The sequence below is a fragment of the Mastomys coucha genome, unplaced genomic scaffold (assembly GCF_008632895.1).
Source record: "Mastomys coucha isolate ucsf_1 unplaced genomic scaffold, UCSF_Mcou_1 pScaffold19, whole genome shotgun sequence".
NCBI classification, from domain to species: Eukaryota; Metazoa; Chordata; class Mammalia; order Rodentia; family Muridae; genus Mastomys; species Mastomys coucha.
In genome coordinates this window covers 23,074,090-23,084,392 of record NW_022196901.1, presented here as the reverse complement: position 1 = coordinate 23,084,392, position 10,303 = coordinate 23,074,090, and the positions used below count along the sequence as shown (strand labels likewise).

The window sequence follows — 10,303 nt, the reverse complement described above, 5'->3', positions numbered from 1 at the left end:
CCTCTCCACCCCAAAGCGCGCACCACTGGTCCAGCCGAGTGGGACTTGAACGTGCGCCGCCACGCACACACGCACGTACACGCACCAGGCGTACCTGTCTCCTTGGCTCTCAACACCGGGTCTCTCTCTCTCTCTCTCTTTCTCTCTACCCCGCAGAGAACTCCGTAGCGGCCAAATCCGGCGGCTGCTTCCCGGGATCGGCCACGGTGCACCTGGAGCAGGGCGGCACCAAGCTGGTGAAGGACCTACGTCCCGGAGACCGCGTGCTGGCGGCCGACCACCAGGGCCGGCTGCTGTACAGCGACTTCCTCACCTTCCTGGACCGCGACGAAGGCGCCAAGAAGGTCTTCTACGTGATCGAGACCCGGGAGCCGCGCGAGCGCCTGCTCCTCACCGCCGCGCACCTGCTCTTCGTGGCGCCGCACAACGACTCGGGGCCCACGCCCAGGCCGAGCGCGCTCTTTGCCAGCCGCGTGCGTCCCGGGCAGCGGGTGTACGTGGTGGCTGAACGCGGCGGGGACCGCCGGCTGCTGCCCGCCGCGGTGCACAGCGTGACGCTGCGAGAGGAGGCGGCGGGCGTGTACGCGCCGCTCACAGCGCACGGCACCATTCTCATCAACCGGGTGCTTGCCTCGTGCTACGCCGTCATCGAGGAGCACAGCTGGGCACACCGGGCCTTCGCGCCTTTCCGCCTGGCGCACGCGCTGCTGGCCGCGCTGGCACCCGCCGGCACGGACGGCGGGGGCGGGAGCAGCATCCCTGCACAACAAAAGGCCGCGGAAGTGAGGGGCGCGGGGCCGGCGGCGGGCATCCACTGGTACTCGCAGCTGCTCTACCACATTGGCACCTGGCTGTTGGACAGCGAGACCTTGCATCCCTTGGGAATGACTGTCAAGTCCAGCTGAAGTCCGACCGGAGCTGGAAAGGGGCGTGGGGGCGGGAGGGGCGGGGAGCGACCACGAAATAAGCAACTGATGGGAAAGCGCACGGAAGGAGACATTTAATTATAATTAATAATAATAATAATAATGATAATAATAATAATAATGATGATGATAATAATAATAATAAAGTAGGACAGTCCAAAGTAGACTATAAGGAAGCAAAGACCCCGGGGAGTTCTGTTGTTGTGTTTAGTTTATATATATATTTTTTGAATTTTTCGTTATTGTCTTTATATGGGTTATTTTTCTCCTCTCCTGGCTATTTATTTGTTTCGTATGAATAGATGTTTTAAAAATATGAACGGACCTTCAAGAGCCTTAACTAGTTTGTGTCTTGGATAATTTATTATCTTGTGAACTGTACTCACAGTGAGGGAAAGATTATTTTGTGAGGTCAAGCAACCTGCTGAAAGTCTATTTTTCTACATGTCCCTTGCCCTGCGTGTCAGAAGGCAAACCTCCGCATTCCTCTCCTGCTATGCTCCTGCTTTTCCGCAAGTGTAAACTAAAACCTGCTCCATGGGGGTCCACAAATTATATTTTTATACACAGAATTGTAAATTAGATTTTTGAGAGATCAATACTTAACTGAATGACATTTCATTTTTTGAAATAGTGTAAAATATGAAAATATATTATTTTAATTTAACTATTTTCCAATGTGACCGCCGGCTTCTGTACTGCCTTCCTTCTTGATTTGTATTTGCTTTGTAACCGCCACTTTGTCATTTTCTTGGAAACCAAGACTGTTAACGCACACATACACACTTTTTTTTTGACAGACTGGAAGAACTCTGTTATTTTTAACTTCAAAGAATTTATTAGAAAATAATATTTTTTAAAAGTGCACCTAGAGGCGAGCCCATGATGACGGAGCCTGTAGTTTGTACAGCACCTAGCGGTGAGCCCACAATGATGGCGCCTGTAGTTTGTACAGAGAAAAACAAGGATGTTTTTGCATTAATAAACTGAGAGGTAACTGCTGTAAATTTACTAAAATGTATTTTTTAATATTTTGTAATAGTTTTATAGAAATAAAGCGTGCCACACACCCAGTGGTCAGTAGATATTTCCTGAGAATTCCTGTTGTGCCCCTTTTATGTTGTTTTTGACTTCATTTCTGGGAAATCTGGAGCCCCAGTATTCTGTTGAGTTGTAATTTCAGACCTACTGACTTAGGAAATCAAAGTCAACAAAACAAATCCACTGTCTGCCCTCCTCACTGGAAGACCTCAGCCCTGTGCTTGCTATGCAAAGCACAGCTCTGCCCGCACTTCCAGAGCTGGGGAATTGAGGGGGGAAAACCCCTCCCCCCAGTTCCAACTCTTTGCCAGCAAAGCCTTCTTTGTGGGCAGGAGAGGCCTAGAGTATACAGGCCCTGAGCATGGTAGCCTGATGCCCTTCTCTGACCCTTAGTCTCTGATCTAGAGAGAACAGCTTCCATAACTGAAGATTCTGGACTTTTCCAGACAGGGTCTCCTAGAAACTTAGTTCTCTTAACCCTCCTAGCATGGTTGGAGTAACTTCTCCATCTGGGCCCGATTAGCTGCCTGCCAGAGGGTGGCTACTTTAGTATCTCTTGGTCTTTGCTATCTGGAGCAAAGCCTGTAGTTTATCCCCAGGGCTCAGTCAGTGGCAGTACTAGCTAGGTATGGTAGGAGGAGGCCTTCCAGTTTACTGCTGCCTGGCAGTGTGTTCAAGAGGACTCTGCCCTGGTTCTTTAGTGTATTGAAACATGTCCTCCTCTGTGCTTTAGGGAGAAATGTCTGAGAAGCTTTGATCAGATGGAGGGGTCTCTGGGCAGATAGGGCCACTGCAGAGGCTGGCCCTGGTTTAAGAAGCAGCATTAAGTGAACCTTCTAACTGCTTGGCAGGCCTGACCTCCAAGGAGAGACCTTTGAGGGTGTCTGCAGCCCCGAGGAGCTTCTTGGTAACAGAGGTTTTCCCAGGAGGCTGTGCCCACTACAGTAACCTTGGGCCAGGGCTCTGTCCTCCACCTGCTTCCACAAGGCCAACCCTCTTGGTGGCAGCAGGCCTTGGTATTTCTCTGCAAAAGATTTTTCTTTGGTCTCATAGGTCTCAGCAGCAGATTCAAAGCTGGTACATGTCTCGTGGAATTGGCCGTTGCTCTTCTTTTGTCCATTCTGACAGGCAAACCAGAGGTAAGAGCTGGATGTCCACCCAGCTCAACAGTTTGCCATGGCCTGAGAGGAATTCTGGAAACAAAGGCACCACAGAATACACAACTCCAAGCAGTGCCCATTTCTGGAGGGGCCAAGTGGCGGCATAGCCCTGCTGCCCACCTTCCAGGCATAGCCCTGCTGCCCACCTTCCAGGCTCCCTCTGTCCTTTTTTGCAGGATCTTTCTATAGGCATGAAAGAAAGGCATTACATAGGTGTGACAAAGACCCCAAAGAAAATTCAGGCCCTCCAGTCTTAGCAGGGCACCCACATATCTCTTCAGAATTAGTGGTATCAAGAAATTGTGCAAAATGTATTATGGTACTTACTGCCATCCCCTCATACCCAAGTGCTTATTTGTTCTTGTAAAAAAAAAATGCATCAGAATTTTCTCAAAACTGGTATCTTTGTACTATATGGGTTGAATAAGTTAAGAAATCACAGAGACTTCCAGCACTGTTGATTATGTGACAGAATTCCTATCCTGTGCTGTCAAGAACATTCTTCATGTCACTCCATGAGACCAAGCTGTATATGGGAAGGAGAAATTCCCATTGAGAGGGTGGATGTCACTGTCTCAATGGGTGGATGGAGTCGGGTTGTGGTAATATTTCCTGTGCAGGAAGATACATGACTCAGCAGCTGACAGGGTGGCAGTAGTCCTCCCCTGGTGGGATCTCAATGTTGTCAGTGTCACACCCCATGGGGAATGCTGGGTACACGTGCAAAGGATGCTGGATGGCTGCAAGGCTTGGCCAGAAAGCACCAAAGCTCCTGCCAGGGACTCATGAATGATAATATTCACAGAGAACTCCATGAAAACTTGGAGCTGAGTAGCCATCAGTAAACTTTCGCTGGGACACACCAGACACACTCACGCCATCTTGCCCATGGTTTCCTTCCTGCCTGTGGGACAGAGCTGGTGGTTACAGCAGACATCATGAGGCCTCTGGAGCCCTGGATATATAGATTGCTGTGGGCAAGGCTGTTTCTTGTCCTCTTTGTAAGACTCCCAAGCATGGCTTGGTATGTGGTCTGCTCAACAAAGGGCTTACGACACAAACCTGAGGAGCCAAGCTTGATCCCAGTACCCACATAAAAGGCCTGACAGAACAGCATTTTTCTGTGACCCCAGCACTGTGGAAATGGAGATAGGAGAATCCATGGCTTTCTGGCCAACTAACATGGCCAGATCAGTGTGCTCCAGGTTCAGCAGGAGACCCAGCCTTAAAGAATAAGGAGAGCAAATAGAGCACATCTGACATTGACCTTGGCCTCCATGTGCACATGCACACACATGTGTGTACATCCACACACTGTGAACACAAAAACTAACATATGCATGTTGTGGATGGCTCTGTGCTGCTTGTATTTTAATCCTGCTCTCCCAGGAGAGGTTGTTTGGAATGAGGAATGAGTCATGTACTCAGGTGGCTACTTGTGAACCAATCCCCTAATGAATAAAGGAGCCAATCACTGGGCGAGTATGTCAGACTTCTGGGTTGGACAGAGGAAGAGAGGAAGCAGGAGAGAGTTAGGCCTTTTGAACAGGGACAGCAGAGGGGTAAGATGTAGCTGCTAGAGTTACCCGGTACCATGGTGGATCCTCAAAGATTTGCCACTGGAGGAATCAGATTTTAATAAGGCTTACAAGATTAGGTTTTAGTTGTTGCACCCAGAGATTGAGTTACCATTGTTTCTAAACTAAATTTGTGTTGTGTTTTCCTTCACACAGCTGCTTGTCTGGGTTCAAGAGCGAAAGGTACAGTGGAAAAGCACGAGTTTGACTGATGTGCACCACAAAGGTCATGAGGGTTTTGAAGCATGGGGCTGGTGTGGTAACAACCTGCCAGTGGGAACTTAGCGAGCTGGGTGTAGACATTTTGGTAGCTCCAGGCCAAATACCCTCTGAGGCCCTCTCTGGTGCTTGGGCAGGAAGGCATTGCAGGCAGCCCCGTGAATTCTAGTGAAAGATGGTCCCACTGCTGACGGTGGTGGGCCCCTGGAAGTCCAGTCCCTCTCTCCAGCCACTCAAGCAAATTTTGCTTGCTTGTTTGTTTGTTTATGTGTGTGGCATATGTTTCTGTATATGTTTGGGTTTGTGTTCACAGTGTATGGGTGTGCATGTATGTGTGTGCATGTGCATGTGGAGGTCAAACCCAGGTATCCTCCATCTGCAACCTCTAGGTCCCTCCAAGTCTACTAGGTCAGCTGCTATTAGCCCTAATAACACCATCAATACCTACAGGGATAGGCGCCCCAAAGGCAGATCTGGAGGGATGCTGGGAAACTCCAGCTCTCTTCTGGAAGAGAAAGTGAAAAGGGTAGCTGACAGATTAGCGCTGAGCCTTGTACTCACGTCTATCCATATCCTCTCTATTTTTGACTCCCATCTGCCGCATAAGCATGAGGCATGGATGAGGGAGTGTCCTGTGTTGGTGAACTCCCCAACGCCCTGTCATTTTCTAGCAGCTGTGAATTCCCTATGGCCCAGCATTGCCTGGTAGCTAGGTGGGAAAGACCCAAGCACAGCATTCTTCCCTTCGTGGAGGCCGAGCGCCCTCTGGTGGCCATGTTGGGAGAAAGTCTTGTGGACCCAACCGAATGGCTTAGGAGCAGGCACTGCATATATACTTATACATATAAATAAAAAAATAAAAAGAAAAGCCGAATTAGGAGCACTGCACTAGCCCTAATCTGTAGCAATGGACATGTGGTCCCTTGGCTGTCCAACTATCTGAGGTGTGGTGGGTCCAGGGCTCATTAAGATAAGTTGGGCAGCAGATGGTTGAGATCTGAGGGAGAAAAAGGAAACGTCCAGAAGGGTCCTGGCACTGTTCTAGTTTCATTCTGTTGCTGTGATTTAAAAGAAAAAACTATAGCCAAAAGCAACTTATGGAGAAAAGGGTTTATTTAAGCTCACAAGCCCCACAGTCAGTGAGCCCCACAGAGAAACACTGCTTGCTAGCTTGCTCACGGCCTCTAGCTTTCACATACATCCCAGTACCACTGTCCTAAGAAATGGTGCTCTGTGAGCTGGGCTTCAGTGTGGTGGGCTGCTGAGGAAGGAACATGGAGAGGTGCAAGGTCATGCTAAGCTGTGAGGACAAGCAAGGAGAAGAGGAAATGGAAGTGGCTTGCTGACCAAGGGTGGAGGGCAGAGATGTCCACACAACTAGAACCATTGCAGGCATTCATGGTGTGGGAGGGGCAAGCTAGTACACCTGTGCTCATCCTCCACTGAAACCTTTCCCCCAAGACAGTGAGCCTCTGCCCCTTGCCTTCATGCCAACAGAAAAACATATGGGTACAGAATGCAGTTACACAGAGGGCGCAGGGAACGCATGGTACCATGGATGAGGCCTGCACCTCCCCTTGCCCACTAGCGACAGTCCCAGCCACAACAGACCTTCAATATCAAGCTGCTATGGTTGAGCTAATAGAACTTGGAACACACCAATGAGGGCAGGCACTTGTGTAGCCAGTGTTATCAACAAGGGTGGGATATAGAAGTTGAGGAGGGACTGCCATCTTACTCTCTCAAGCTCCTGCAGAAAACATTTTGAAAGTCAGGAGAGGCCAGGAGGTAAAGAAACGAAGGAAAGCCAGCCAGGAGCCTGGGCTGCTGAATCCAGAATGTTATCCAAGAACACGAGGAGGTCCCCTGAGGAGCCCCAGGCCTGGCTGGAGAGCAACATGGGATCTACTCCAGGAAAGATGCAGTGTGGGTCAAGGCTGCCTAGACAGCAGGAATTTCTGTCCGGTGGCATTCGGGACCTCCAAACACATTCTGCAGTGGTAGGTGGGCACTCCAGCGCCAGCAGGGTAGCAAAGCTCTCGTGTTGTGTGAGCAAGGATCAGCCTCCTTTCCTTTCTTATTTGTGATTGTTGGCTTATGTGCAATACTTATATATTGCACCCGCATGCATATCTGTGCACCACATGCGTGGAGTACCCAAGGAGGGGGGGGTGTCAGATCCTCTAGAACTTGAGTTACAGACAGTAGGGGACCCTTTTGTTGGTGCTGGGAATCGAACCTGAGTCCTCTGGAAGTAGTGCTCTTAATGGCTGAACTATCTCTCAAGCCATCCTCCCTCTGTTTTTAATAAACCTTTATTAAAAGGAAAAACATAATGAATGCCTGCTTTATGCTGGAATCTGTTACCACTAAATCTCATACAGACCAAACATGCATTGTGTATATGCACAGCTCCCCTGCCTTTGACATTCTGCCCAAAGGTAACAAGCTACATCAGGACCAGCCAGTACAGCATGGGAACAGTCTTTCATATGTCAAGACCTGCCAGTGGATTATGGGAACAGCCCTTTTTACACTTTTGATATGGAAATAAGATTTCTTCCAGTGGCTTCCTATGGTCTTGAATTCACTCTGTAGCCCAGATAGGCCTTGAACTTGGTAATTTCCCTGTTTCATCCCCCTCAGCTGGGTTTGCAGACACTATTCACCCATTCATTAGTATCTATTAAATGTGTAGTAGCATTAGCATTATACAGTATTATATAGTTGCACCTTTGATGTGTGTGTGTGTATATATATATATTTCCACAAAAGTATGAAGATCCAAGTATGGATTTTCAGTGCCCATGTAAAAAGCCAAGCCTGGACTGAGGAGATAGTTTAGTGGATAAAATGGTTACACTAAAAACTTGAAGATGAGAGTTCAAGTCCCCAGCATGCACCTAAAATCAGATGAGTACAGCTACTGGAACCCCAACACTCAGGGTGCAGAGACAGGAGATCCCCAGGGCAGGCTAGCCACACTGGCCCATGTCAGAAAGTTCTAGGTTTAACAAGAGAGTTTGATTCAATAAATAAATTGGAGAGCACTCGAGCAAGACACCTGATGTCAACTTTTGGCCTCCATATGTATACACACATGTAGGCAGCCGCTTGGACGGTGGCGTCCAAGATGCCGCCGATTTCCGATGTACCATGGCGATAAATAGTTCCACTGCGCATGCGCCAACCCCTCCCGAGCAGGTGCATGCTAATTGAGGCGATTACCAGGGGACCAATCCAGGAGGGCCACAAGAGCTTTACACTCGGGTTTGGGTATATAAGCAGCACTCACTGGGCAGCCAGGGCCAATTCCACAAGAGGAAGAAACCTGAAAGAGCTGTAACACCAAGAAACCTGAAAGAGCTGTAACACAAAGGAATTCCTGAGTAAACCGCATGGGAAGGAGGAAGGAGCCTGGGTGTTCTGTCGTTATTGCTGCTGGTCAGCAAAGCACGGGAAAAGTGGTGGCCCAGACGGGGACTTCGTGTCAAAGCAACCCGTAGGAGGTTCCAGAACTCTCGACGGACAGGGTGATAGATCGGTAAGTGCTCGGTAAAGTTGAGCCGTCAGGAAAGCTCCCGGTTAGGGACTATAAAGTCTGCTTTTAGAGCAGCACATTGACAAGGGAAAGTGAAAGTACGGGGAGCCGAGGCCGACAGTTCCTTAGACTCAGACCTCTTCGGCTGAGGGACTGCGGTGCCAGTGAGTCTTTCTGAATGTGCCCAGTAGACCAGAGATAGAGAGGGCATGCTTTTCCTTTTTTCACCAGTCAATCCTGCGGTCATTGCGGTTATTATTCTTCTTGCCTTCTTCTTGGTCTGTGGTCTGTGTTTCTGCCTGAGTTGCCATTGACTGGGACGTGAATGCGTCTGCTGGGAGTAGATCGTGCAGCACGCAGTCCTATGGGGGGAGGAGGGAGCTGAATTCAGCTTGGGAGATACTAGCCACCTGTTTCTGCTTAATGTTAACCCTGGCAGCAGCTTGGTATCCCTGGGAAGCCCAAGACCTTAGGGGACTAAAGAAAGCAGTGGCAGAGGATGGCTCTCATTCACCCTGGGTAGAGACCACCCTTGAGGGCTTTGCCCAACAGGCTCTCACCCTCAGAGATTGGAAGGAAATGGTCAAGGCTGTGTTCCCCTCACCCATGTTCCTTAAATGGATGGCCTTTTACCAGGAGGAGTGTAGAGTGCAGGGAGAAAAGAACCAACATTGTATCTTTAAGGGAAGAAATGTTTCAATTTGACTGTTTAGAACAAATCCTCAGTCTATAGTTGGACCTGTTAGTTCTAAGGTGTATGAGATAGAGGGGTCAGCCCAATTTAAAGAGAGCTGCCTAGAAGATCAGAAGTGTTGTAAGGCAGTTGAGGAAGGGCAGACAGCTCTGGAACAGCTGAAAGAGGAGCAGTCAGTGAAATCAGGAAAGGGGAACTCAGACACAGAGTGGTCTGATACAGATGAGAAATTACAGGTTTCGATTGAGAAGATTGAGAGAAGCTCTATTAAAGAGAAGCGCAGGAGGAAGGGCCCAGAGACTGACAAAGGCCCCCCAGACTACGTGCTGTCAGCGCCTCCCCCCTATAATCCAATCAACAGGGGAGGGGTCCAGGCCTCTCCTTTTACCCAGAGGTTTGGTGAGCGGTGAGGTCAGAGCTCCAGCTCGCCTGCCCAGTTTTTCAAGATGCTCAGTCCTTCTTTAGAGAGCATCCTGTGATCTTTCCAAAGATTACGTCAGCTTCTCCTATAGTTGGGGCCCCAAATATGTTTACTGATGGTTCTAAAACAGGCTGTGGGACCTATTTGGTAGAGAAACAAGAGCCTGTGTTATGTCAGTTCTCACCGGGCTCTCTTCAAGTAGTTGAATTAAAAATAGTAATTGAAGTTTTTAAAAATTGCCAATTTGCTTTTAATTTGATATCTGATTCAACTTATGTTGTTAATGCTGTTAAAATTCTTGAAACCACTGGCCCCATTAAAATTAATAGTACAGTTTGTACATTATTTGAGAATTTGCAGAAATTAATTTGGCAGAGAAAGAATCCATTTTTTATTCAGCATATTCGGGCTCATACCGGGTTGCCAAGACCTTTAATTAGAGGAAGTGAGATTGTAGATTGGTGGACTAGGATGGAGTGCATTTTCATGAGTTCTTCTATGGAAATGGCTGAACAGTTCCATCAAAATTTTCATGTAAATGCTAAGACATTACAACAAAAATTTCATCTGTCTCGAGCTGATGCCCAACAGGTGGTCTTAGATTGTCCTCAATGTATAATCCATCATCATCCCCATGGCAGGGGTGTCAATCCACATGGCTTGTCTCCCCTTAAGATCTGGCAGATGGATGTGACACATGTTTCTGAATTTAGAACTTTAAAAT

At 48.5% G+C, this 10,303-nt stretch overlaps 1 protein-coding gene across 1 annotated transcript in view; it reads left to right on the top strand.

Moving 5' to 3' along the window:
* The window catches only part of Shh (sonic hedgehog signaling molecule), a 10,286-nt gene extending 8,262 nt beyond the window's left edge, over positions 1–2,024 (top strand). Inside the window, exon 3 of the mRNA XM_031380258.1 lies at positions 157–2,024. Within this exon, the coding sequence (XP_031236118.1) occupies positions 157–905 (749 nt within the window). The 3' untranslated portion in view covers positions 906–2,024. The remainder of the gene's footprint in view (positions 1–156) is intronic.
* The last annotated feature ends 8,279 nt before the right edge of the window (positions 2,025–10,303 follow it).